General features: G+C 47.9%; 1 protein-coding gene across 1 annotated transcript in view; it reads right to left on the minus strand.

The window, feature by feature from the left end:
- Positions 1 to 12,259: 12,259 nt before the first annotated feature.
- The window catches only part of mrrf (mitochondrial ribosome recycling factor), a 45,566-nt gene continuing 34,801 nt past the window's right edge, over positions 12,260 to 23,024 (minus strand). Inside the window, exons 5-7 of the mRNA XM_080755869.1 lie at positions 18,281 to 18,372; positions 14,280 to 14,439; positions 12,260 to 12,752 (exon numbers count right to left, since the gene is read on the minus strand). Of these exons, the coding sequence (XP_080611995.1) occupies positions 12,675 to 12,752; positions 14,280 to 14,439; positions 18,281 to 18,372 (330 nt within the window). The 3' untranslated portion in view covers positions 12,260 to 12,674. The remainder of the gene's footprint in view (positions 12,753 to 14,279; positions 14,440 to 18,280; positions 18,373 to 23,024) is intronic.

A 23,024-nucleotide genomic window follows, 5' to 3' on the forward strand; every position in this document is an offset into this window, starting at 1 on the left:
AACAAAGGCAGGAGCTGCAACTGTGTAAAGTTGAAGAGCTTGGAAAATAGCTGCGTAAAGCTATACTGTAACTATAGCACTATAACTCAGTTTAACAATGCCATATAAGGCTTGGCCTGTACTTTACCATACGTGTAGACATGTGAAGCTCTGGCGTGGACTGAAGGGCAGACTGGGCCTTTGTAGAGGCAGTGCTTGATTTGCAGGATGGAAGACAGGTGCAGAGAATTGGTGAAGGAGAGCAGGTGTGCTGAGTAGAGCCATGGAGTGGTCAGTGAGGGGGAGTGGCTAAGCAGTGCTTGCATGTGAAGGTGAGGAGGAGCGAGCCGTAACTGTGGGCAGTTCAGAAACAAGTCTGTGTCTCATAGGAGGTCTGTGGGCAGTTCAGAAACCAGTCTGTGTCTCATAGGAGGGCTGTCGGCAGTTCAGAAACCAGTCTGTGTCTCATAGGAGGGCTGTGGGCAATTCAGAAACCAGTCTGTGTCTCATAGGAGGGCTGTGGGCAATTCAGAAACCAGTCTGTGTCTCATAGGAGGGCTGTGGGCAGTTCAGAAACAAGTCTGTGTCTCATAGGAGGTCCGTGGGCAGTTCAGAAACCAGTCTGTGTCTCATAGGAGGTCTGTGGGCAGTTCAGAAACCAGTCTGTGTCTCATAGGAGGTCTGTGGGCAGTTCAGAAACCAGTCTGTGTCTCATAGGAGGGCTGTGGGCAGTTCATAAACCTGTCTGTGATTCATAGGAGGGCTGTGGGCAGTTCATAAACCAGTCTGTGTCTCAAAGGAGGGTTGTGGGCAGTTCAGAAACCAGTCTGTGTCTCGGGCTGTGGGCAGTTCAGAAACCAGTCTGTGTCTCATAGGAGGGCTGTTGGCAGTTCAGAAACCCTTCTGTGTCTCATAGGAGGGCTGTGGGCAGTTCAGAAACCTGTCTGTGTCTCATAGGAGGGCTGTTGGCAGTTCAGAAACCCTTCTGTGTCTCATAGGAGGGATGTGGGCAATTCAGAAACCAGTCTGTGTCTCATAGGAGGGCTGTGGGAAATTCAGAAACCAGTCTGTGTCTCATAGGAGGGCTGTGGGCAGTTCAGAAACAAGTCTGTGTCTCATAGGAGGTCCGTGGGCAGTTCAGAAACCAGTCTGTGTCTCATAGGAGGTCTGTGGGCAGTTCATAAACCAGTCTACGTCTCATAGGAGGTCTGTGGGCAGTTCAGAAACCAGTCTGTGTCTCATAGGAGGGCTGTGGGCAGTTCATAAACCTGTCTGTGATTCATAGGAGGGCTGTGGGCATATCATAAACCAGTCTGTGTCTCAAAGGAGGGTTGTGGGCAGTTCAGAAACCAGTCTGTGTCTCGGGCTGTGGGCAGTTCAGAAACCAGTCTGTGTCTCATAGGAGGGCTGTTGGCAGTTCAGAAACCCTTCTGTGTCTTATAGGAGGGCTGTGGGCAGTTCAGAAACCTGTCTGTGTCTCATAGGAGGGCTGTTGGCAGTTCAGAAACCCTTCTGTGTCTCATAGGAGGGCTGTGGGCAGTTCAGAAAACAGTCTGTGTCTCATAGGAGGGCTGTGGGCAGTTCAGATACTTGTCTGTGTATCATAGGAGGGCTGTGGGCAATTCAGAAACCCGTCTGTGTGTCATAGAAGGGCTGTGGGCAGTTCAGAAACCTGTCTGTGTCTCATAGGAGGGCTGTTGGCAGTTCAGAAACCCTTCTGTGTCTCATAGGAGGGCTGTGGGCAGTTCAGAAAACAGTCTGTGTCTCATAGGAGGGCTGTGGGCAGTTCAGATACTTGTCTGTGTATCATAGGAGGGCTGTGGGCAATTCAGAAACCCGTCTGTGTGTCATAGAAGGGCCGTGGGCAGTTCAGAAACCAGTCTGTGTCTCATAGGAGGTCTGTGGGCAGTTCATAAACCAGTCTACGTCTCATAGGAGGTCTGTGGGCAGTTCAGAAACCAGTCTGTGTCTCATAGGAGGGCTGTGGGCAGTTCATAAACCTGTCTGTGATTCATAGGAGGGCTGTGGGCAGTTCATAAACCAGTCTGTGTCTCAAAGGAGGGTTGTGGGCAGTTCAGAAACCAGTCTGTGTCTCGGGCTGTGGGCAGTTCAGAAACCAGTCTGTGTCTCATAGGAGGGCTGTTGGCAGTTCAGAAACCCTTCTGTGTCTTATAGGAGGGCTGTGGGCAGTTCAGAAACCTGTCTGTGTCTCATAGGAGGGCTGTTGGCAGTTCAGAAACCCTTCTGTGTCTCATAGGAGGGCTGTGGGCAGTTCAGAAAACAGTCTGTGTCTCATAGGAGGGCTGTGGGCAGTTCAGATACTTGTCTGTGTATCATAGGAGGGCTGTGGGCAATTCAGAAACCCGTCTGTGTGTCATAGAAGGGCTGTGGGCAGTTCAGAAACCTGTCTGTGTCAGGACCCCCAGTTTGATATACATTAGTCTACGGACCCCCATTTAATGGCATTTATATCTCTGAGACCCCAATTCATATTACAAAATCAATGTTATTTTAACTCTGAGAGTGTAAAAAATAAAGGGAAGCTCCGCACACTCAGATCTGCGCACAATCAATAATCAATAATCAGCATAATCAAAAAGTGACATAGGACAGAATATATGTTCATCACTTGATTGGATGATTGATCACACCAATTTGAATGATAACTCATGGGAGTTGTAGTTCTGCAGTGAAACTACAAGGCACCCAAAGACACAAAGTGTCCATTTAGACAAGAGAAAAACATCACGAGGAAAACATTATTTACAAACGAAGTAAACAAAAAACAGAATAAACAAAAGCCAATAAAGCATATTCTGTTTTTTGTTTACTACAATCATCCAATCAAGTTATGAACATATATCCTGTCCTATATGTCACTTTTTGATTATGCCTGAAGAAGGTCAGTAGACCGAAAGCTTGCCAAATAAATACATTGATTGTGCAACAGATCTGAGTGTGCGGAACTTCCCTTTATCTTTCTACCTCATGTTCCCTTTGTGGCTCCAGCGCCTCTCTAAAGTTCTTTCAGCGGATGAGCGGTGGTTCTTTTTCCATTTTTAACTCTGAGAGTGTACAAATTGAACCAAATGGACCCGGTAGGACACAATGGTCCATTTGGTTCCAAACTATCATTTCGCTGGGGACCCCCTGCATGGTCTGGAACTCCCTCAGGTACCCCTGGGGGTCTCCGGACCCCACTTTGGGAACCACTGGCCTATATATTTCCAGGACCAACCTCTATACCCCCCAACTCAACCCCTCCTGTTGCAGGACCAACCTCTATACCCCCCAACCCAACCCCTCCTGCTATATAGCTGGCAGCCCTTGATTACACTGGTCTCCCGAGGGAAGGTTTCAACTCCTCAGAGATAGCGATATCGAGGGCACTACTGGGTTCGGTCACTTCAGATCACGGGCGGGGGGAGGAAATGGCGACGGACATAAAGCTAAATATATAATTCCTCCCATGCCGGTAATCACGATGTCCAGACGATTTGAAATGACAGTTTAACCACTTTAGACTATGAGGAACGCTTTGTTCGGATTGAAAAGTGGGGAGGTGCAGGAGAGAGAGAGAGAGCGGAGCGGAGCGGAGCGCGTTGGAGAGTCTGGTGGTGGTGGTGGTGGTGGTGGTGGTGGGTCCCCCGGCCTGGATGGATGGGTTTGGCGAGCTCTCCTTGGTGCATATATAGAGGCTGTCCAAAGGGGGCCGGTGCATGCATGTGGCCCTCTCTAAATGTGGCGAAAGCGCGCGCGCGCGTTCGATTTGAGTCTAAATGGCTCACAGACCCAGACAGACAGACGTGGGCAATTCTGCGAATAACTGACATGCCAAGAGGTCCGGAACGGAAGGAAACACTCTCACTCATATAGCCTGGTGGTATTAGTTTACCTGATTATTAGGATGTCGAACTTCCTCCTAAAATGGTCGACTATTTCCCCCATTTGAAGGCACGCTGCGCGAGGCGAGCGGCAGCACCTGGATCAGGCCAACTATAGAGAAAACGTGTTCCACATTATGCCTGGCAGAGCTCTAAGCCCATGTTAAATATAACTCAGACTATGCCGTCAACATACATATTATTAACCCATTTTGACCTGACACTATAGATCCTACAAAATGTCGTCAAAATCAGAACATTTCTGAAAAACCTATATCTTTCTACAGTATGTCAGTGGTTCTCAAACTATTTCATGTCAAGGAGCCCCAGAATTATATATATAAAGTATTTGGCCTCCGACCCCAATCTGCAAATATGTTGTTCCGGGGATCCCCCCCCCCCCCCCCCATGCAGAAGCAAAGACTTGAGTTAAAAACGTTCGTTCTGAAAGATTTTTTTTTTTCAAAGATTTGCGACACAGTTTTAAGTGCTATTTACAAAAATAGCAGACCTACAACAAGCTTGTATTGTGGCTATGAGCCTGTAGACTAGGGGGGAAATCCGCAACATTGGAGTTGGAACCGGAGACCGATTGGGGTCTCCATTGACCCGTTGAGCGCTGTTCAGAGGTGGACAGCCATTGGACCCCGGCCCAAACACCAACAGGGGTTTCCCGTACAGAATGGGTTAATGTGTGTATTCTTTTACGCTTCGTTATTGCATCACAGGGAGGGGCTGCAAGGCACGCACACTTTCACGCGATCAAAATCCATGTTAATTTTTTAAATCCAATTTATATGCAGCAATTATTGAGAGAATATCGCAATATTCGCCACCATCCCCACGAGAGCAGAACGCTTTTTTTTCCTTTTTTCTTTTTTGCATTCAAACGCTGATTAGATCCTTGATGAGAGCTTCAGGGTGGCTTTGACACTCTCCACGGGCGATGGAAAGAGAGAGATGCACATGGAGAGAGAGAGAGCTTTGACACTCCACGGGCGATGGAGAGAGAGAGATGCATGGAGAGAGAGAGCTTTGACACTCCACGGGCGATGGAGAGAGAGAGAGAGAGAGAGAGAGAGAGAGAGCGCGATCGAGGCAGACGGGAGGGAGGCAAGGAATGAGAGGTGTACGTACATGAGGGACTGATTCCATTCTGCCCTGCCCAACGCTTAAACCACATGAAATTGCAGATCTACAAGCAATTTTGGGCTAAGAGATTTGGTACAGAAATACTAAAGGATCCAGTATAGCGCCCAGGGGGACACCGATCACACACACACACACACACACACACACACACACACACACACACACACACACACACACACACACACACACACACACACACACACCTTCCCACTCACCACCCACACTATCGTATGATGGCTATAGACCATTGTCACAAGCCTCTCTCAAAATGCTTGGATATGAATAATTCAACACAGAAGAAGAATATGATCTGCATGGAAAGCACAGAGGAGACGTTGAAGAGGGCAACGGGGAAGAAAGAGTGAGCTCAAGAAAGAGAGAGGAATAAATGGAATATTCAGATTTCTTCATGGGTATATTTCAGTGTGAAAGCTGAGCTTTGTACCTGCCTTGGTTTGACGTTTTGTTGTCAGTTCAGTCTAAAGAAAATAATAATAATAATAATAATAATTGGAATTTTACAAAAGGTACATTACATCTGAAAATGTTATTTAATGTATTTTATGGGCTTCATACCTGCACAGTTGGCATGACAGGTGGGATTGCAGAACATTTAACACTACTATAGGGTACTTAACAGAATGATTGTTTTTGTAATAAGTAGGCTACTTTATGCATTCATTTTATTTAAACAAATATGTAGTATTTTAGTTTTTTCATTTTTCCCCACAAAAGATAAAAAATAAATGGAAAAAGGTAATTGGAAAAACACACAGTCACCAGAACCAAGGTGTTGTCGAGGAATCATAATCATAATCATAATCATGGATTAAATGGAGTTTGAAGTTGCAAATGGCTTTGTGTATAGGAAGGAAGGGAGGCGTGGCAGACGAAAAATAAATATCAAATATCTGCATATACTGAATCAAGCAACTTAAAAAAAACTGACCGGGAGAGATGCTCACAAAAATAAAGCCAGTGTAGACGATATACAATTACCCAATTCCATTTCTATATAATATCCTTTTAAGCTCTATTTCAAAAGTAGTGGAAATAGCTGATCTATACAGGATCATGTGTCCTGCATTGTGAGGTGTGCTATTTAAAAAGAAAATAGTTTCAAGATGTTATAGGCTATATACTATGTGCTCCAAAAACAGGGCCACCAGGTAAGTGAATGTATGGTTGCAGACAACAGGAAAACAACTAAAACACTGTCTATCTAGATTCTATACCAGTGGTTCCCACATTTTTTCACGTCAAGGACCCCCCAAATAGACACTAATTAGCCCCGCGGACCCCCCATTTGAAGAGATATGCCAGGGACCCCCCCATAAGAGGAGATTTTTAACGACTCTAGTGATTCTCACCCCTTTTCATTTCAAGGATCCCTATACAGTTTGACATGCATTAGTCTACGGACCCCGCATTTAATGGCATCTCTGAGACCCCACATTTATATTGTTAAATCAATGTTAATTTAACTAGTGTACAGATATATACAGACCCACAAAGCGTCCATTTGGTTCCTAAGTATCATTTAGCTGCATGGGGACCGCCCGGAACTCCCTCAGGTGTGGCTGATCTTTACCATGCGTGTCACATGTAGAATGGTGCAGGCTGTTAGATTGATTGATTGATTGATTGAAATATTTATTAACAGTTTGTAGAATTACAGTACATTTCAAGCACAAACTCAATACAAAGACTGTTAACTGTGAGTGGACGACCCAATTAAGCATTATACACTTGTTTACAACAGGGTCCACATTGTTCAATTCATCAAAACATTTAGAGACATACAAATAGACACTTCTATGTAGTTTAAGGAATAGAACAGGAATTCATCAATTGAGATTGAGATGCACTTGCACTGGGGCAGCAATCTGGCATAATAATAAAAAAAAACGGCTGAAGTATGTGAGGTTAAATGCGAACGCTAGGGGGTCCCCTGAGACCTCAGAATTTAAACCACCGATTTCACTCTGCATACCTATAATAGTGTACAAGGAGATCAATCAAATACACAAGCACGGTTCTATAATTATGTCATTAAGATATGATAGGCTACACCTGACGACATTTGTGATACTATACACATACCGATATTACTATATGTATTACTACACAACCTAATTATTCTATATCACACTATCACTCATCATAGAACGCATGCACGCACGCACGCACGCACGCACGCACACACACACACACACACACACACACACACACACACACACACACACACACACACACACACACACACACACACACACACACACACACACATACAAGGACATAAACAGTTCAGGTGCAGCAATTACATCCACAAAATCAAGGAATATGTCGCGATACAATAAGAATGTCATGTCACCCGCAGCATTCCATGGGGGCACTCACACACACACGCACGCACGCACACACACACACACACACACACACACACACACACACACACACACACACGCACGTTAAAAGGCAGCGCAGTAGGCTATACTATAGGCATTAAGGGCCACAAACCAGGCCCATATTCTTTTCGCTAAAGTGACAGTGAAGGATAATTTGCAAAATAATATTCTCATACTCACACACACACACACACAAACCAAAGTCTACAGGAGTTGGTGAGCTTGTAGATCGGCTATTTTCGAGGGTGGCACACGCCGTTGTACGGCAAAGCATAAACCCGCGGGGCTTAAACATTTGAAAGGAACGGGGGGTAATTCACTTGATAGATGTCAACCGAAGTGAAGCTATCAGCTGAAAGCAATTTCCTTGTGCTCGCCTGTGTTCTGCGCCAGGGACTCGGGGAGATTTTCACCCCTCCATCGATCATGAAGCCTCTGTTTTAAGCCAAGGTACACAATGCCCCCAAATTGCTGACATATGGACCTAGAATCACCGACAGAAAACCTGCCATTTCCAACCTGCCCCTCCTCTGTCCCGGCACGGCTAAACTCTTGTTTATCCAACGACTCGGGTCTGTTTAGGCCATTAGACACGGCAATTCAGAGAGAGAGAGAGAGAGAGAGAGAGAGAGAGAGAAGGCCTTGCCCAAGTGGTTCTCAAACATTTCCATGTCAAGGACGGTATAAGGACCCATAAATTGATGTTTCTGAGAAGATGTTCTCCCCATAAGAGAAGATGTAGACCTACATGCCTAAATGTTTGGGAAAATAGCTGATCAACAAACGCACGAGGTTGTCCCGGACGGTGCGACGTGTTGTGGGCTTGCAAAGCCAAAACGATGAACTATTTAAGGTTAAGGTCCGCATTATTTTGGGTATATACGCCCGCCGGAAAGCCCTCAAGGTGCAGCCTTGAGGGCCACCGGACCCCCGTTAAGAGAACCAACTGGCTTAGCCATTAGTGCATTAAAGCCATTCTGGGCGGGAATGGCCATTCTTGGTGTTTTAAAGCATTATGTTGGACTTCAGCTTGTAAGCTTGTAGGTCTGCCATTTTTGAAAAACCGTGGAAAATGTGCCTCAGATCTTTGAATATATATTATTGTGAACATGTTAACTAAAAAACTTTGCCTCTGGGGAGGTCCCTGGAACAACATATTTTCAGATGGGGGGGAGGTGTATGTACCAACCTGCACATCGGGAGCAATTTGGGGTTCAGTGTCTGGCCCAAGGACACTTCAACATGTGGACAGGAGGAGGAGCCGGGATTCGAACCGCTGACCCATGGATCATTGGACGACCTGCTCTCTACCTCCTGAGCCGCAGTCGCCCCGAAATGGGTTAAAGCCATTCCGTTAAGGTTGCCTCAATGGAGTGTACACTCAAATGAGCAGTTAATAACGGTGTTTGAGAAGGTTCTCTCAGACAACACCTTGACTGCATGCCGGGCTGGGCAACAGAGCATGTGCTGCTTGTATATTCAAAGATTATAGCCGCGCTATGAGCTTGTAGATCTGCTATTTTTCAATAGCTAAAGTATAACACCATCATCATCATACTATAATTCTGACAATGTCTGTCTGAATGTCTGTCTGTCTGTGTGTCACTGTGACTTCCGTAGCGCTTCACCGCCTGCACCAATCACTCCCACGCCTTTTCGCACAGGCATTGACCATCCCCCCCCCCCCCCCCCCACGGCCACAAGGCAGTGAGTATTAACGGGTAAGGGCTAGTAATGCTTAAAACACCAAAAGCGGTTCCCGTTCAGAATGGATTATGCGGCACTGGCGTTGCATTGGTGAAAATAGCTTCGGAGAGTAAATTAATCACATGAAACCTACAGAATATACCCGTTCTTCTATATAGGCTGTTTACAGCAAAGACATTTGGTGTAGGGAAACACTAGTGGACCTGGTATTATAACCCTGGGGTACCCCAGGCTACTAAGTATATTGTTGCGAACTATGAGACCTATTAGAACATGTCTGTCTGTCTGTGCGTGTGTGTCACGCTGTAACACCACCCGCCCGCCACCAGAGGGCAGAGCTGTATCACACACAAAACACACACGCAAGTTAAATATAAAAAAACCTAACTTAAAAAAAATCGTACAAAAAAAAGCTTTTAAAAAAAACTTAAAGAAAACAAAAAAAAAAATAACACACACATACACTAAAGAAATTACTTAACAAAAAAAACTTAAAAAAAAGAGAACTTAAAATAAATGTATTCGAATTGTTATTGCAATTTACGAGCTGCGTTCGCTTCCCGCGTTTTACTTGTGTTATTGATCTAATATACGGAAACCTTCCCCGTGTTTCTTCACTAGTGCGATCCAGAAGAACACAGTTTGCCGGCCACTGCTAGGTTATATCTTCCCTTCTTCTCTGGAGTCTCTGGGGTCTGCTTTGTGACCAGAGGTAGAAAACTGTCGTGCCCCGATGTCATCGCTATAGGGACACATGCATCAGTAAGCAGGAACTGCATGGGGATGGCAATGAAGGACCGGAAAGTCCCGCGTGGCATTGTGAAATCCATGATCTCGACCGCGGTCGAAAAATTGATGATGATGATGTGTTTTTTGCGGTGTGTGTGTGTGTGTTAATGGTTGAATGTGAACTACGTTGCAGTGCAGTCCATTTGTCATTTCTATTTATTCTATTGGTGTCTTCCAGATAGTCAGGATTAACCATTGGGGGGAGTTCTAAGATCCAATACGTTAGTCTCATGATGTAGTAAACTTTGAACAGTTCGCTGTACGATTCCGGTCGATGGCTTTGTGTGTGTGTGTGTGTGTGTGTGTGTGTGTGTGTGTGTGTGCAGCCATTCAGAGAAGAGCAGAGAGAGAGAGAGAGAGAGAGAGAGAGAGAGACACACGAGGTACAAAGCACTATTTCTTTAATGGGGTCCATCAATAATGTTTCTTTTCCCTCTTCATTGTGTTTACAGAGTCGCCATTATATATTATTACATTATCAATCGTAGACGTGGTGGGCAAGACATTTAACCCATTTAGACCGTAGGCTAGGACGATTATACAAATCATGATCATTTCTGATAAACCTCATGGTTCCATGCCAGTGTGCTCAAACCATGTTCATGTCAACTTGTCAAGGACCCCTAGAATTATATAGTATTCGGCCTCCGCGGCCCCCCACATCTGAAAATATGTCGTTCCAGTGACCCACCCAGAAGCAAAGATATGAGTTCAAAAATGTTCGCTCTGAAAGAATATATACTCCAAATTTGCGCCACATAAAAAAAAAAAAAAGAAAGCAGATCTACAAGCTCGTAGCGCGGCACACGAGCTTGTAGATCTGCTATTTTTCAATAGCTAAAGTATAACATAATGCTTAAAACACCAAAAGGGGTTCCCACCCGAAACGGGTTAAGACAATTATTTTCACCCCAGAAAGCGGATTTATTTTTAACCCACCCCCTTCTTCTTTTTTTTTTTTCTTTCCTTGCAGACTTTGAATCAATGTGAAACAAATGTTTGGCCACACACTAATGATATCTGTTCAGGACGGCTCCTGGAACGCAACGCACCCCCCCCTCTTTGCCTCGACTTATACCAAGATAAACCCACAGCCAGTTTACATTCAGCGCGGGTGCGCTTGTTTCGTATAAACAGACTAGCCCCTTGTGGCAACGGGTTTGATTAGGAGGAGGCCCACAAATCCCATTAAAAGTCAATCTATGGACCGTTCCGTGTTTGTTTGAAGACGGGAAGAGTTAAGGAGGGAGGAGGGCAGAGACGGGAGGTGACTGGCAGTCGCGTTGGCCGTTGTTATTTCCATGCCAACTGCCGTTTGTTGCTGCTTACAATTAAAAATGCAGACTAATCACCCGGCAACGCAAGAGCAAGACCGTGACATTTTAGTGTGGCTCAGTCTCTGAACCCTTAATACCAGGGAAAAGCCATGGGGTTGGAGCCCCCAAACACCTCCCCATCACACCGAGCTCCTGTTTGTGAGCATCTCCTCTCGGTTCCATCATCATTCGGGGCAGCGCTGGCCTACGGTCCGAGTTGTTTTTGGCAGCAAATTTCCAATTTAGTTTTAGTCTCTTGGATAGTTTTAGTCGACTAAATGTCATGCAATTTTAGTCGACTAAATCTACAGGTGATTCAGTCGACTAAAATGTGTTTTTGGCGGGCCTTGGTGCCATCGTAATGACTTGAGCAAGGCACTGCACCCCCAACCTGCTCCAGTGGAGCTGCTTAGTGGCCAACAGTATGAGACTGTGGTTGCACTGCATGGTCAGCTCCCAGGTTTGAATGTGTGTGTGTCTGTCTGTGTGTCTCTATGTGCAGGGCGTTGCTGAAAATGAGCACTTATGTGCTCAGATATACTACCCTGGGTAAATACAGGAGAACAAAAACAAAATAGTCTCCCACGTGATTCCAGAACCACCTTCCGCTAAACCACATGGACCCCACGGCGTCCCTATTCTGGGCATGACTTCTAAAGGACGCCTTTTAATATCTGCCGATGAAAGAATAACCGATCTACAAGCTCACAATGGGTGGCATTGAGCTTGGATCGGCTGTTTTTCCATATCGCTGCTGTCGGGGGAAGAGACCACAAAATGTAATTTTTTCAGGAAATTAAAACATCCTTACATTTAGAAAACAAAGCAATAGTGCCTCGTCAAAGTTGGTGTTGGGACTTCATATATTGTCAATTACTTGCATAAGAGGGAGAGTTGGTGGAGTTAGCTGCTTTAGCAGACAGTTTGAGGGCCCAATGGAGTTAAGAGGTTTTGTCCAAAGCATTTTTTACTATTTACTATATTAGTTCAATATTTTCGAAACAACACACAGACGTAAAGGGTGTCCAATAGCACTGATTTATGCAAAAAAAAAACAACAACAAGAAAATGGATCTGCAACGATTACATATTTTTAAATAGGGCTTCCGTTCTCCAATATTATCGGCCTGACAGAATCAAACAAACTGAATGTTCTTTGGCTCCAGGGGGTGCCTGGTCAGTTGGCGCACAGACCACATGCTCCTTGTGCGTCGCGAGTTTGAATCCAACATCCACCTGGTTTCAGCCCTGGCTCTGCCACGGGTAAGGCCGTCCCTCTAGTCGACATTCTCCCATGCATCTCCCAGCAAATAAACGGCGAACATGTTCACGGCAAATACAGTATAGGTGTCCACCCACATGTTGCAGATGCAACACGACACTGGCTTTTTACATGTGGATGGACAGCTGTTGGCCGTGAGACAGTTTGGGTGATTTTATTACGCTAAAAGTTCCTTGGTCTTCGCTGCTAGCTGTTTCTCTACGTCGGCTGTAAAGCCATCCGTCATTTGCTGGAGCTGTGAGGAGCAGACAGGGAGAAGAGGAGGGGGAAAAAAAACGTTAGCGCTATCCAGGCTAATCTATTTAATTGATTAAAAAAAAAACATGTATTTTAATAAAATAATCAATTTAGAAAAAAAAACTGAAACTGAAGATTAATCAGCATCGGTTCGATTAGTCTTTACAGATAAAAAAGCCCAAAGTAAAAGCTTGAACAGATCTATACAAAGGTCACACAATTACATATAAAAGGTATTTAAGTTAAATCTGACTTGTATTTTTTGTAGATCCTCTATTTTTGATAGATAGTTTGAGCACCAATTGACATAGAAGCGGAAATCGTTAGGATAGAAAATTGTCAGGATTTAGAAAACATTTTGTAGAATTGTCTCAGGTCTTAATGGGTTAACATAGAGTCTATATCATAGACGCTATAGCCAATCAGAATGCACTGCGGTGGATTCAAACCCCTCGTCTCGGCTGTGGCCACGCCCCTTTACACGCGGTGGATTCAAACCCCTCGTCCCGGCTGTGGCCACGCCCCTTTACAGGCGGTGGATTCAAACCCCTCGTCCCGGCTGTGGCCACGCCCCTTTACAGGCGGTGGATTCAAACCCCTCGTCCCGGCTGTGGCCACGCCCCTTTACAGGCGGTGGATTCAAACCCCTCGTCTCGGCTGTGGCCACGCCCCCAAATTTATAGGCGGTGGATTCAAACCCCTCGTCCCGGCTGTGGCCACGCCCCTTTACAGGCGGTGGATTCAAACCCCTCGTCCCGGCTGTGGCCACGCCCCTTTACACACGGTGGATTCAAACCCCTCGTCCCGGCTGTGGCCACGCCCCTTTACAGGCGGTGGATTCAAACCCCTCGTCCCGGCTGTGGCCACGCCCCTTTACAGGCGGTGGATTCAAACCCCTCGTCCCGGCTGTGGCCACGCCCCTTTACAGGCGGTGGATTCAAACCCCTCGTCCCGGCTGTGGCCACTCCCCCTTTACAGGCGGTGGATTCAAACCCCTCGTCTCGGCTGTGGCCACGCCCCCAAATTTACAGGCGGTGGATTCAAACCCCTCGTCCCGGCTGTGGCCACGCCCCTTTACAGGCGGTGGATTCAAACCCCTCGTCCCGGCTGTGGCCACGCCCCTTTACAGGCGGTGGATTCAAACCCCTCGTCCCGGCTGTGGCCACGCCCCTTTACAGGCGGTGGATTCAAACCCCTCGTCCCGGCTGTGGCCACTCCCCCTTTACAGGCGGTGGATTCAAACCCCTCGTCCCGGCTGTGGCCACGCCCCTTTACAGGCGGTGGATTCAAACCCCTCGTCCCGGCTGTGGCCACTCCCCCTTTACAGGCGGTGGATTCAAACCCCTCGTCTCGGCTGTGGCCACGCCCCTTTACAGGCGGTGGATTCAAACCCCTCGTCCCGGCTGTGGCCACGCCCCTTTACAGGCGGTGGATTCAAACCCCTCGTCTCGGCTGTGGCCACGCCCCTTTACAGGCGGTTGATTCGAACCCCTCGCCCCCCCTTTACACCCGAGACAACCTATACCTGCTTTTCCACCAGTCGTATGGTGTCCTCCGACTGCCCGTCCTTGGCCTTCTTGACCCGTGAGAGAGCGCTGGCGCGGACCTTCCTCAACGAGTCCTTGGCCTTGTTGCCAAACTGTCTGGCCAGCTTGGTGAGGTTCTCACGGTGCTCACGGGTTACCCTGGAGGGAGATATGAGAGAGAGAGAGAGAGAGAGAGAGAGAGAGAGAGAGAGAGAGGCAGAGAGAGAGAGAGAGAGAGAGAGAGAGGCAGAGAGAGAGAGAGAGAGAGAGAGAGGCAGAGAGAGAGAGAGAGAGAGAGAGAGAGAGAGATGTCTTTACTTCTGCGTGGTGGTTACAAAAAATATTGAACCAATGAAAAGTATTAAAAAGTCCCAGAGCCTCTCCCCCCCGTCCCGCTCATGCAAGTAATTGACAATATACAATATAAAGTCACAATACCAATTAACTTTGATTGTTTGTTACATATACACACAAGGTTTTCTTCATTTCCTGGAGTTATATTCCTTTTGGAGTTATTATATATTAGGTGGTTTTTCTCCAGCGACAGCAGAGATGTATTGTAAATACAACACAACAAACTATAACACAGCTGTGCTGGTCGGATGTGGTCTCTCTGCTCTTCTATTGATACATTGATGTCCTTACATGTGGGTTTGTTAGACATGGAAATCTACTATAGTCGTGTGGACATTCACCACCAGTCAGTCACATATCAAGGTCACATATCGTCCTGTCAGAAACGTATCTCCATATTTATTGTCTCCACCAGGCCGAAGGCATGGGGAGAGAGTATGTTTTGCACTCCGTCCGTGTGCGTGCGTGTGTGTGTGTGTGTGTCCGTCTGTTAACAGCTAATCTCCGGCACCGCTAACCCTTTTCACACACACTCCCTGGATGCCAACGATGCCCCAAATTTTCCATAACGGCCTGTTACAGCGCCACCAGGAGGCCGACTTTTGAAAACACATTTTTTTATATTAATCCTCCAGATTCTGTCGAATGAAATCGCTACACACTATCTCCATAGACATGTGCTCAAGACAGATCTGTCCGACATTTCATATTCCATCCTAATTGGCTAACATTGGCTTTCAAAGTTTGCAGGATTGGCCCGTGTTGAACAAAAAGCCTCACATCATGAACACAGCGTGCAATTTACGTGAAATCTTTCACGCACTTTCCTACTAACTAGGCTGAGGAATATATGATCCCACCCTTTTCACAATGGCCTGTTATAGCGCCACCAACAGGTGGATTTTTGCAAAACACATTCTTGGAACAAAACGCCTGAAATCATCCAATTGCCTATTATGGCGCCACCAGGAGGCCACAACCTGACTTGCCCTGGTGGAGACCTGTGCCCCGAGGGGCACTTTATCTAGTTTATTTCATAAATGAATGCCATATTTACGGTCTACGTGCCATTATTTTGCCTGCGACATGTCCCAAAACAACGACACTGGGTCGTAGAGTCGTCTGTGGGTTTTATAAATATTTAACCGATGAAAAGTATTAACAAGAGTGTGTGACTAAATAATAAGGCCTGACGAAGATGTAACCGAAACGTTGTCGCTTTTTACCTGTACCGTGTATTAATAAAGTAAGGGCCTACATTGTCTGAGCTGCTGCAGTGCCTCCTTCTCTCATGATGCCTGTCCTGCTTCTGAGATAACACCAGACTGGCCTGCTATAGGCTAGAGGCCTCTGAGATGCATCAGACTGGCCTGCTATAGGCTTAGAGGCCTCTGAGATGCACCAGACTGGCCTGCCATAGGCTTAGAGGCCTCTGAGATGCACCAGACTGGCCTGCTATAGGCTTAGAGGCCTCTGAGATGCACCAGACTGGCCTGCCATAGGCTAAGAGGCCTCTGAGATGCACCAGACTGGCCTGCCATAGGCTAAGAGGCCTCTGAGATGCACCAGACTGGCCTGCCATAGGCTTAGAGGCCTCTGAGATGCAGCAGACTGGCCTGCTATAGGCTAGAGGCCTCTGAGATGCACCAGACTGGCCTGCTATAGGCTAGAGGCCTCTGAGATGCACCAGACTGGCCTGCTATAGGCTAGAGGCCTCTGAGATGCACCAGACTGGCCTGCCATAGGCTAGAGGCCTCTGAGATGCATCAGACTGGCCTGCCATAGGCTAGAGGCCTCTGAGATGCACCAGACTGGCCTGCCATAGGCTAGAGGCCTCTGAGATGCATCAGACTGGCCTGCTATAGGCTAGAGGCCTCTGAGATGCACCAGACTGGCCTGCTATAGGCTTAGAGGCCTCTGAGATGCACCAGACTGGCCTGCCATAGGCTAGAGGCCTCTGAGATGCACCAGACTGGCCTGCCATAGGCTAGAGGCCTCTGAGATGCATCAGACTGGCCTGCCATAGGCTAGAGGCCTCTGAGATGCACCAGACTGGCCTGCCATAGGCTAGAGGCCTCTGAGATGCATCAGACTGGCCTGCCATAGGCTAGAGGCCTCTGAGATGCACCAGACTGGCCTGCTATAGGCTTAGAGGCCTCTGAGATGCATCAGACTGGCCTGCCATAGGCTAGAGGCCTCTGAGATGCACCAGACTGGCCTGCTATAGGCTTAGAGGCCTCTGAGATGCACCAGACTGGCCTGCCATAGGCTTAGAGGCCTCTGAGATGCATCAGACTGGCCTGCCATAGGCTAAGAGGCCTCTGAGATGCATCAGACTGGCCTGCCATAGGCTAGAGGTGCGTTTGGAACTCCCTTCTGCATAAATAATAAGGCCATTGGGAAGGCAGGTTCATTTCCCCCTCACTTCCTGAACAGCAAACGCTTTCGCAGATTAAAGGTTTCCGCCCGACTGCGACAGCCGTTGATAGCGACGCCGACTGTCAGCTCCACCTCCACGACGTTTTGTTCTCACCTGCTGGTATACGTATAGGACTCCTTCTCCTCACGCGGGATTAGGAAAAAAACACTTCCTATATTTCAACTCGGCCCCTTTCATTCATTCCTTCCTTTATTTGATTTGTGTCCGTCTTTGGGACTAATTTGCAAACAAACCGGGGGTTAGTGTCTATTTACTGCAAACAATACGGCCTAATTACCGATTCCAGGGTCAACCGAGAGACGTGCGCTCTCTATGGAAATGCGAGTGGCGGCTCGGCGCGAGCCCAGACTGATTGCAGGGGTTGAAGCGAGCCTGCTCTGGCGTCCCTCCTCTGCCAGATTAACACCTGCTGCTGCTCCACGCACATGCACGCACACACACACGCGCGCGCACGGCCCGGATACATACGCGTGTGAAAACACACAGATAGACCAGCAATATATTATGCATGCATGCAAATAAACACCTATGACGATGTGAACTCATAAACACTCTGTGTGTGTGTGTGTGTGTGTGTGTGTGTGTGTGTGTGTGTAGAGCGCAGAAAGACAGGCAGAGAGGTCGGTATTGAGCAGTGGTTGCAAAACATTCCCAATGAAATGATAGGGGGAAGAAAAGGGGATATTTAGGCTACTCACGACCCATAAAAACCTATCTGTCTGTGAACCAAAAATGGATCCAGACCCAGAGAGAGAGAGAGAGAGAGAGAGAGAGCTACACTGAACAGAATGGAGGGACTGGGCCTATAACAACACAGCAGGGGTCTCTCCACAGTCCACACGTACTGTAAACGTGCCAGTAACAGCTATGGACACACACACACACACACACACACACGAAGAGAAGGGAGGAACATAGACGTAAAAGTGGAACAGCCCATTGGAGTGAATGAAATGAGAGAGTTGTTGTTGGGGGGGGACGGGGACGGGGGGACATAAGTGGTATAAACCAGGGACTTACAGAGAGAGAGAGAGAGAGAGAGAGAGAGAGAGAGAGAGAGAGAGAGAGTTAAAGAAAAAGACCCGAGGCAGGGGAAGTGTGGCCTTCAAGGCTCTGTGTGTGTGTGTGTGTGTGTGTGTGTGTGTGTGTGTGTGTGTGTGTGTGTGTGTGTGTGTGTGTGTGTGTGTGCGTGCGTGCATGACTCACTTGGGAATGGGCACCTTGATGATGGCCCCGTCCACCTCTGGGTTAAGTTTCATGCTACTCTCTCTCAGGGCACGGGTGGCAGCCACTGTGGCCTGGAGGGGGCGTGCACGCACGCACACACACACACACACACACACACACACACACACACACACACACACACACACACACACACACACTTAAGTGGATAGGTGTCTAGAGCCGGGGGAAATGGACATGGCCCAGACAACTGCAGGTAGTGGCCCTGCAGGCCCCAGCTGGCAATCATTAAGGTGTGCGTGTGCGCGCGTCTGTGTTTGTGTGTGTGTGTGTGTGGCTATAGAGTGTGAAGGTGTGTATGTGTGCGCTCATGGGTTTTCTGGGGTGGAAGTGCCTCAGGCCAATGTCAGACCTTGGCCTTATGGGAGAAGACTGAGGGGCTGCAGTGCCCCCATCGCCCCCCCCCCTGACCCCCCGTGACCCCCCCCAAAAGCACTGATTTATACTTATTCGCAGGACCAGAGAGTCCCGTGGGTGGAAATCTTAGCCGATCTACAAGCTCACAACGCTTAGCACGGCAACGCACTGTGAGCTTTATACGTCAGCTAGAGGAAGTAGTGTTTGTTTGCGCTTACAGAGAAAGACAGAAAGAGGAAGTCCTTCACGGACAGAATTATCCAGAACATTCTTAAACCCATTTTAGGCCGAGAACCCCTTTTGGTGTTATAATTATTCTGTTCTACTTTAGCTATTGAAAAATAGCAGATCTACAAGCTCGTAGCGCCACTCTGCTATTTTAGAAAGGTCGTGAAAATGTGGCACAAATCTTTGAATATATATTTCAGAGCGAACATTTTTAACTCAAATATTGGCTTCTGGGGGGGGGGTCCCTGGAACTACATATTTTGAGATGGGGGTCCGTGGCCCAATAGAGATAATCCTGGGGGTCCTTGGCATGAAAAAGGTTGAGGACCACTGACATAGACACATGGGTTTTTCAGAAAAAATGTAGGATTTAGAAGCCTTTTTTTTTTAATCGACCTCAGTCCAGAATGGGTTAAAGTTTAACCCATTCTGGACTGAGGTCGATTTAACCGTTAAAACGGAGAGAAACACAATCTGTTTTATTGGTGACTATTTTGTTCTCATGACCGCCACGTGAATATGGTCAGCAGTGGCGTGCACAGACAGACACTAGGTGGTGCTATAGAGCACCTGCCCTTTGCCCTCTGGACAGCAAATGTGCCCTTTAGAAAAATATGTTTTTATTTTTTCGTATGACCAGTAACCGGAACATGGTGACATTGATCAATTCTTCATAAAGAGCTTCTAATATATTATTTATGCCCCAGAATCTATAAATCTCACACTATTAAGGCAACCGGGGGCCGGTTCCACACGCTGCACAACGTGCCCTTTTTTTTCCCACTTGAGCACCTGCCCCTCTAAATGTCTGTGCACGCCACTGATGGTCAGTATGATGACTGTATATATACAGTTGCAGCCCCTCCCCCTCATTTTTCCTCATCTACGTTTCCTAATGTATTTATTCAAAGACCTGTATAAGCCTCGGTCAGAGCCAACTCGGATCGTGACAACTCATGACAACATACAACAGTTTTGGGGCCGAACAAATATTTAGAAAGAAGAAAAAAAGGGCAGGTTACTTTTGTATTATTATTTGTTCGCCCCAAAATAATTGTGTATGTTGTCATGAGTTGTCGCGGTCCGAGTTGGCTTTGACCGACGCTTACGCAGGTCTCTAAATGAATACCTTATGAAACGTCTCATGGTCATGAAATGGGGCGGGGCTGCGACGCTCTATTGTCGTCTCAATAGTCACTAGGTTTCTATTCATGTATTTTGGTCAGTTTGAGCCTTTCTTCCCCTTGAGAGACAGGAGACTATGCAGAGAGAAGAGGAAGACGGACATGAGACAGGAGACTATGCAGAGAGGAGAGGGGGGCGGACATGAGACAGGAGACTATGCAGAGAGGAGAGGGGGACGGACATGAGACAGAGACAGGAGACTATGCAGAGAGGAGAGGGGGACGGACATGAGACAGAGACAGGAGACTATGCAGAGAGGGGAGGGGGACGGACATGAGACAGAGACAGGAGACTATGCAGAGAGGAGAGGGGGACGGACATGAGACAGAGACAGGAGACTATGCAGAGAGGAGAGGGGGACGGACATGAGACAGAAGACTATGCAGGGAGGGGAGGGGGACGGACATGAGACAGAGACAGGAGACTATGCAGAGAGGAGAGGGGGACGGACATGAGACAGAGACAGGAGACTATGCAGAGAGGAGAGGGGGACGGACATGAGACAGAAGACTATGCAGGGAGGGGAGGGGGACGGACATGAGACAGAGACAGGAGACTATGCAGAGAGGAGAGGGGGACGGACATGAGACAGAGACTATGCAGAGAGGGGAGGGGGACGGACATGAGACAGAGACAGTAGACTATGCAGAGAGGAGAGGGGGACGGACATGAGACAGAGACAGGAGACTATGCAGAGAGGAGAGGGGGACGGACATGAGACAGAGACAGAGACTATGCAGAGAGGAGAGGGGGACGGACATGAGACAGAGACAGGAGACTATGCAGAGAGGGGAGGGGGACGGACATGAGACAGAGACAGGAGACTATGCAGAGAGGGGAGGGGGGCGGACATGAGACAGAGACTATGCAGAGAGGGGAGGGGGACGGACATGAGACAGAGACAGTAGACTATGCAGAGAGGAGAGGGGGACGGACATGAGACAGAGACAGGAGACAATGCAGAGAGGAGAGGGGGACGGACATGAGACAGAGACAGGAGACTATGCAGAGAGGGGAGGGGGACGGACATGAGACAGGAGACTGTGCAGAGAGGAGAGGGGGACGGACATGAGACAGAGACAGGAGACTATGCAGAGAGGAGAGGGGGACGGACATGAGACAGAGACAGGAGACTGTGCAGAGAGGAGAGGGAACGGACATGAGACAGAGACAGGAGACTATGCAGAGAGGAGAGGGGGACGGACATGAGACAGAGACAGGAGACTATATGCAGAGAGGAGAGGGGGACGGACATGAGACAGAGACAGGAGACTGTGCAGAGAGGAGAGGGAACGGACATGAGACAGAGACAGGAGACTATGCAGAGAGGAGAGGGGGACGGACATGAGACAGAGACAGGAGACTATGCAGAGAGGAGAGGGGGACGGACATGAGACAGAGACAGGAGACTATGCAGAGAGGAGAGGGGGACGGACATGAGACAGAGACAGGAGACTATATGCAGAGAGGAGAGGGGGACGGACATGAGACAGAGACAGGAGACTATGCAGAGAGGGGAGGGGGACGGACATGAGACAGAGACAGGAGACTATGCAGAGAGGGGAGGGGGACGGACATGAGACAGAGACAGGAGACTATGCAGAGAGGGGAGGGGGACGGACATGAGACAGGAGACTATGCAGAGAGGAGAGGGGGACGGACATGAGACAGGAGACTATGCAGAGAGGAGAGGGGGACGGACATGAGACAGAGACAGTAGACTGTGCAGAGAGGGGAGGGGGACGGACATGAGACAGGAGACAGGAGACTATGCAGAGAGGAGAGGGGACGGACATGACTCATGAGACAGAGACAGGAGACTATGCAGAGAGGAGAGGGGGACGGACATGAGACAGAGACAGGAGACTATATGCAGAGAGGAGAGGGGGACGGACATGAGACAGAGACAGGAGACTATGCAGAGAGGAGAGGGGGACGGACATGCACCACAGTTGGAATCAAACAGGGGAAGTTGAGATCATATACAAATGGTACATTGTAAACATTATTTGTATAGCGCCTATTTCCAAAGCATTTCACATGAATCCATTGAGGAACACACGCACGCGTCTTGCTCACGGACACTTTGACACGTGTAGCCACTGTACATATAGTCTACAACTACAGCAGCATTCTGTCCGCTGCATGAAGTCACACGGGTTTAATTACTCGTCCCTTTCCACATGAAAGGACCTTAACATTCTGTCCATTCTTATATAAGATGCCGAGTTTGGTTTAAGACATTCGAGTCTATATATAGGACTTATTGGACTTGCCTTCGTTTTCCACTAAATTCAGATTGTAATTATAGTAGCGCTCAGAAATATCAATGACCCCCCCCCCCCCCCCCGGGGCGAAGAATGAAATCTGATTTCAAAGTAGTGCGACCTCTTCCTATTGTCATTCTTAATTATACACCAGACTGGAACAGAGAAACACTTCGGCCTGTCATCGCCGTCTGGTGGTGTGTGCGTGCGTGCGTGAGCGTGCGTGCGTGCGTGCGTGAGCGTGCGTGCGTGCTTGTTCAACATGTCGTCTCCGTCTGGTGGAAACCTTGTATGTCCTAAAAACAAAAAAGTCCTAAGCAACCACTTTTCAGGACAGTATCTGTCCCAATGCATCTGTTCCATCTAGTACAGGGAGTGCATCAAAATAGAAGCTCCGGGGTGCCAGAGTATTCGCCAGAGTAGTGATCGCTTTTACTCTGAAAGCCATGAACCGGAAACACTTTCTTAAAAAAGTTGACTGACAAAGTGACCTCACAATCCCCCCGATCATCTTAATATATTTATATACGCTCCAAAAAGCGTTCCTATTTTGCGGGAGAGACGGACGAGGAGCAGAAATGAAGCGCCAGCATGTCGATCCTTTCAACACCACGGAGAGCGCCCTGGACGAGGAGATACGAGTCATTCTTTCCGCCGCGCTAACATGA

Source organism: Protomyctophum bolini, assembly GCF_963924005.1.
Source record: "Protomyctophum bolini genome assembly, chromosome: 22".
Taxonomy (NCBI): domain Eukaryota; kingdom Metazoa; phylum Chordata; class Actinopteri; order Myctophiformes; family Myctophidae; genus Protomyctophum; species Protomyctophum bolini.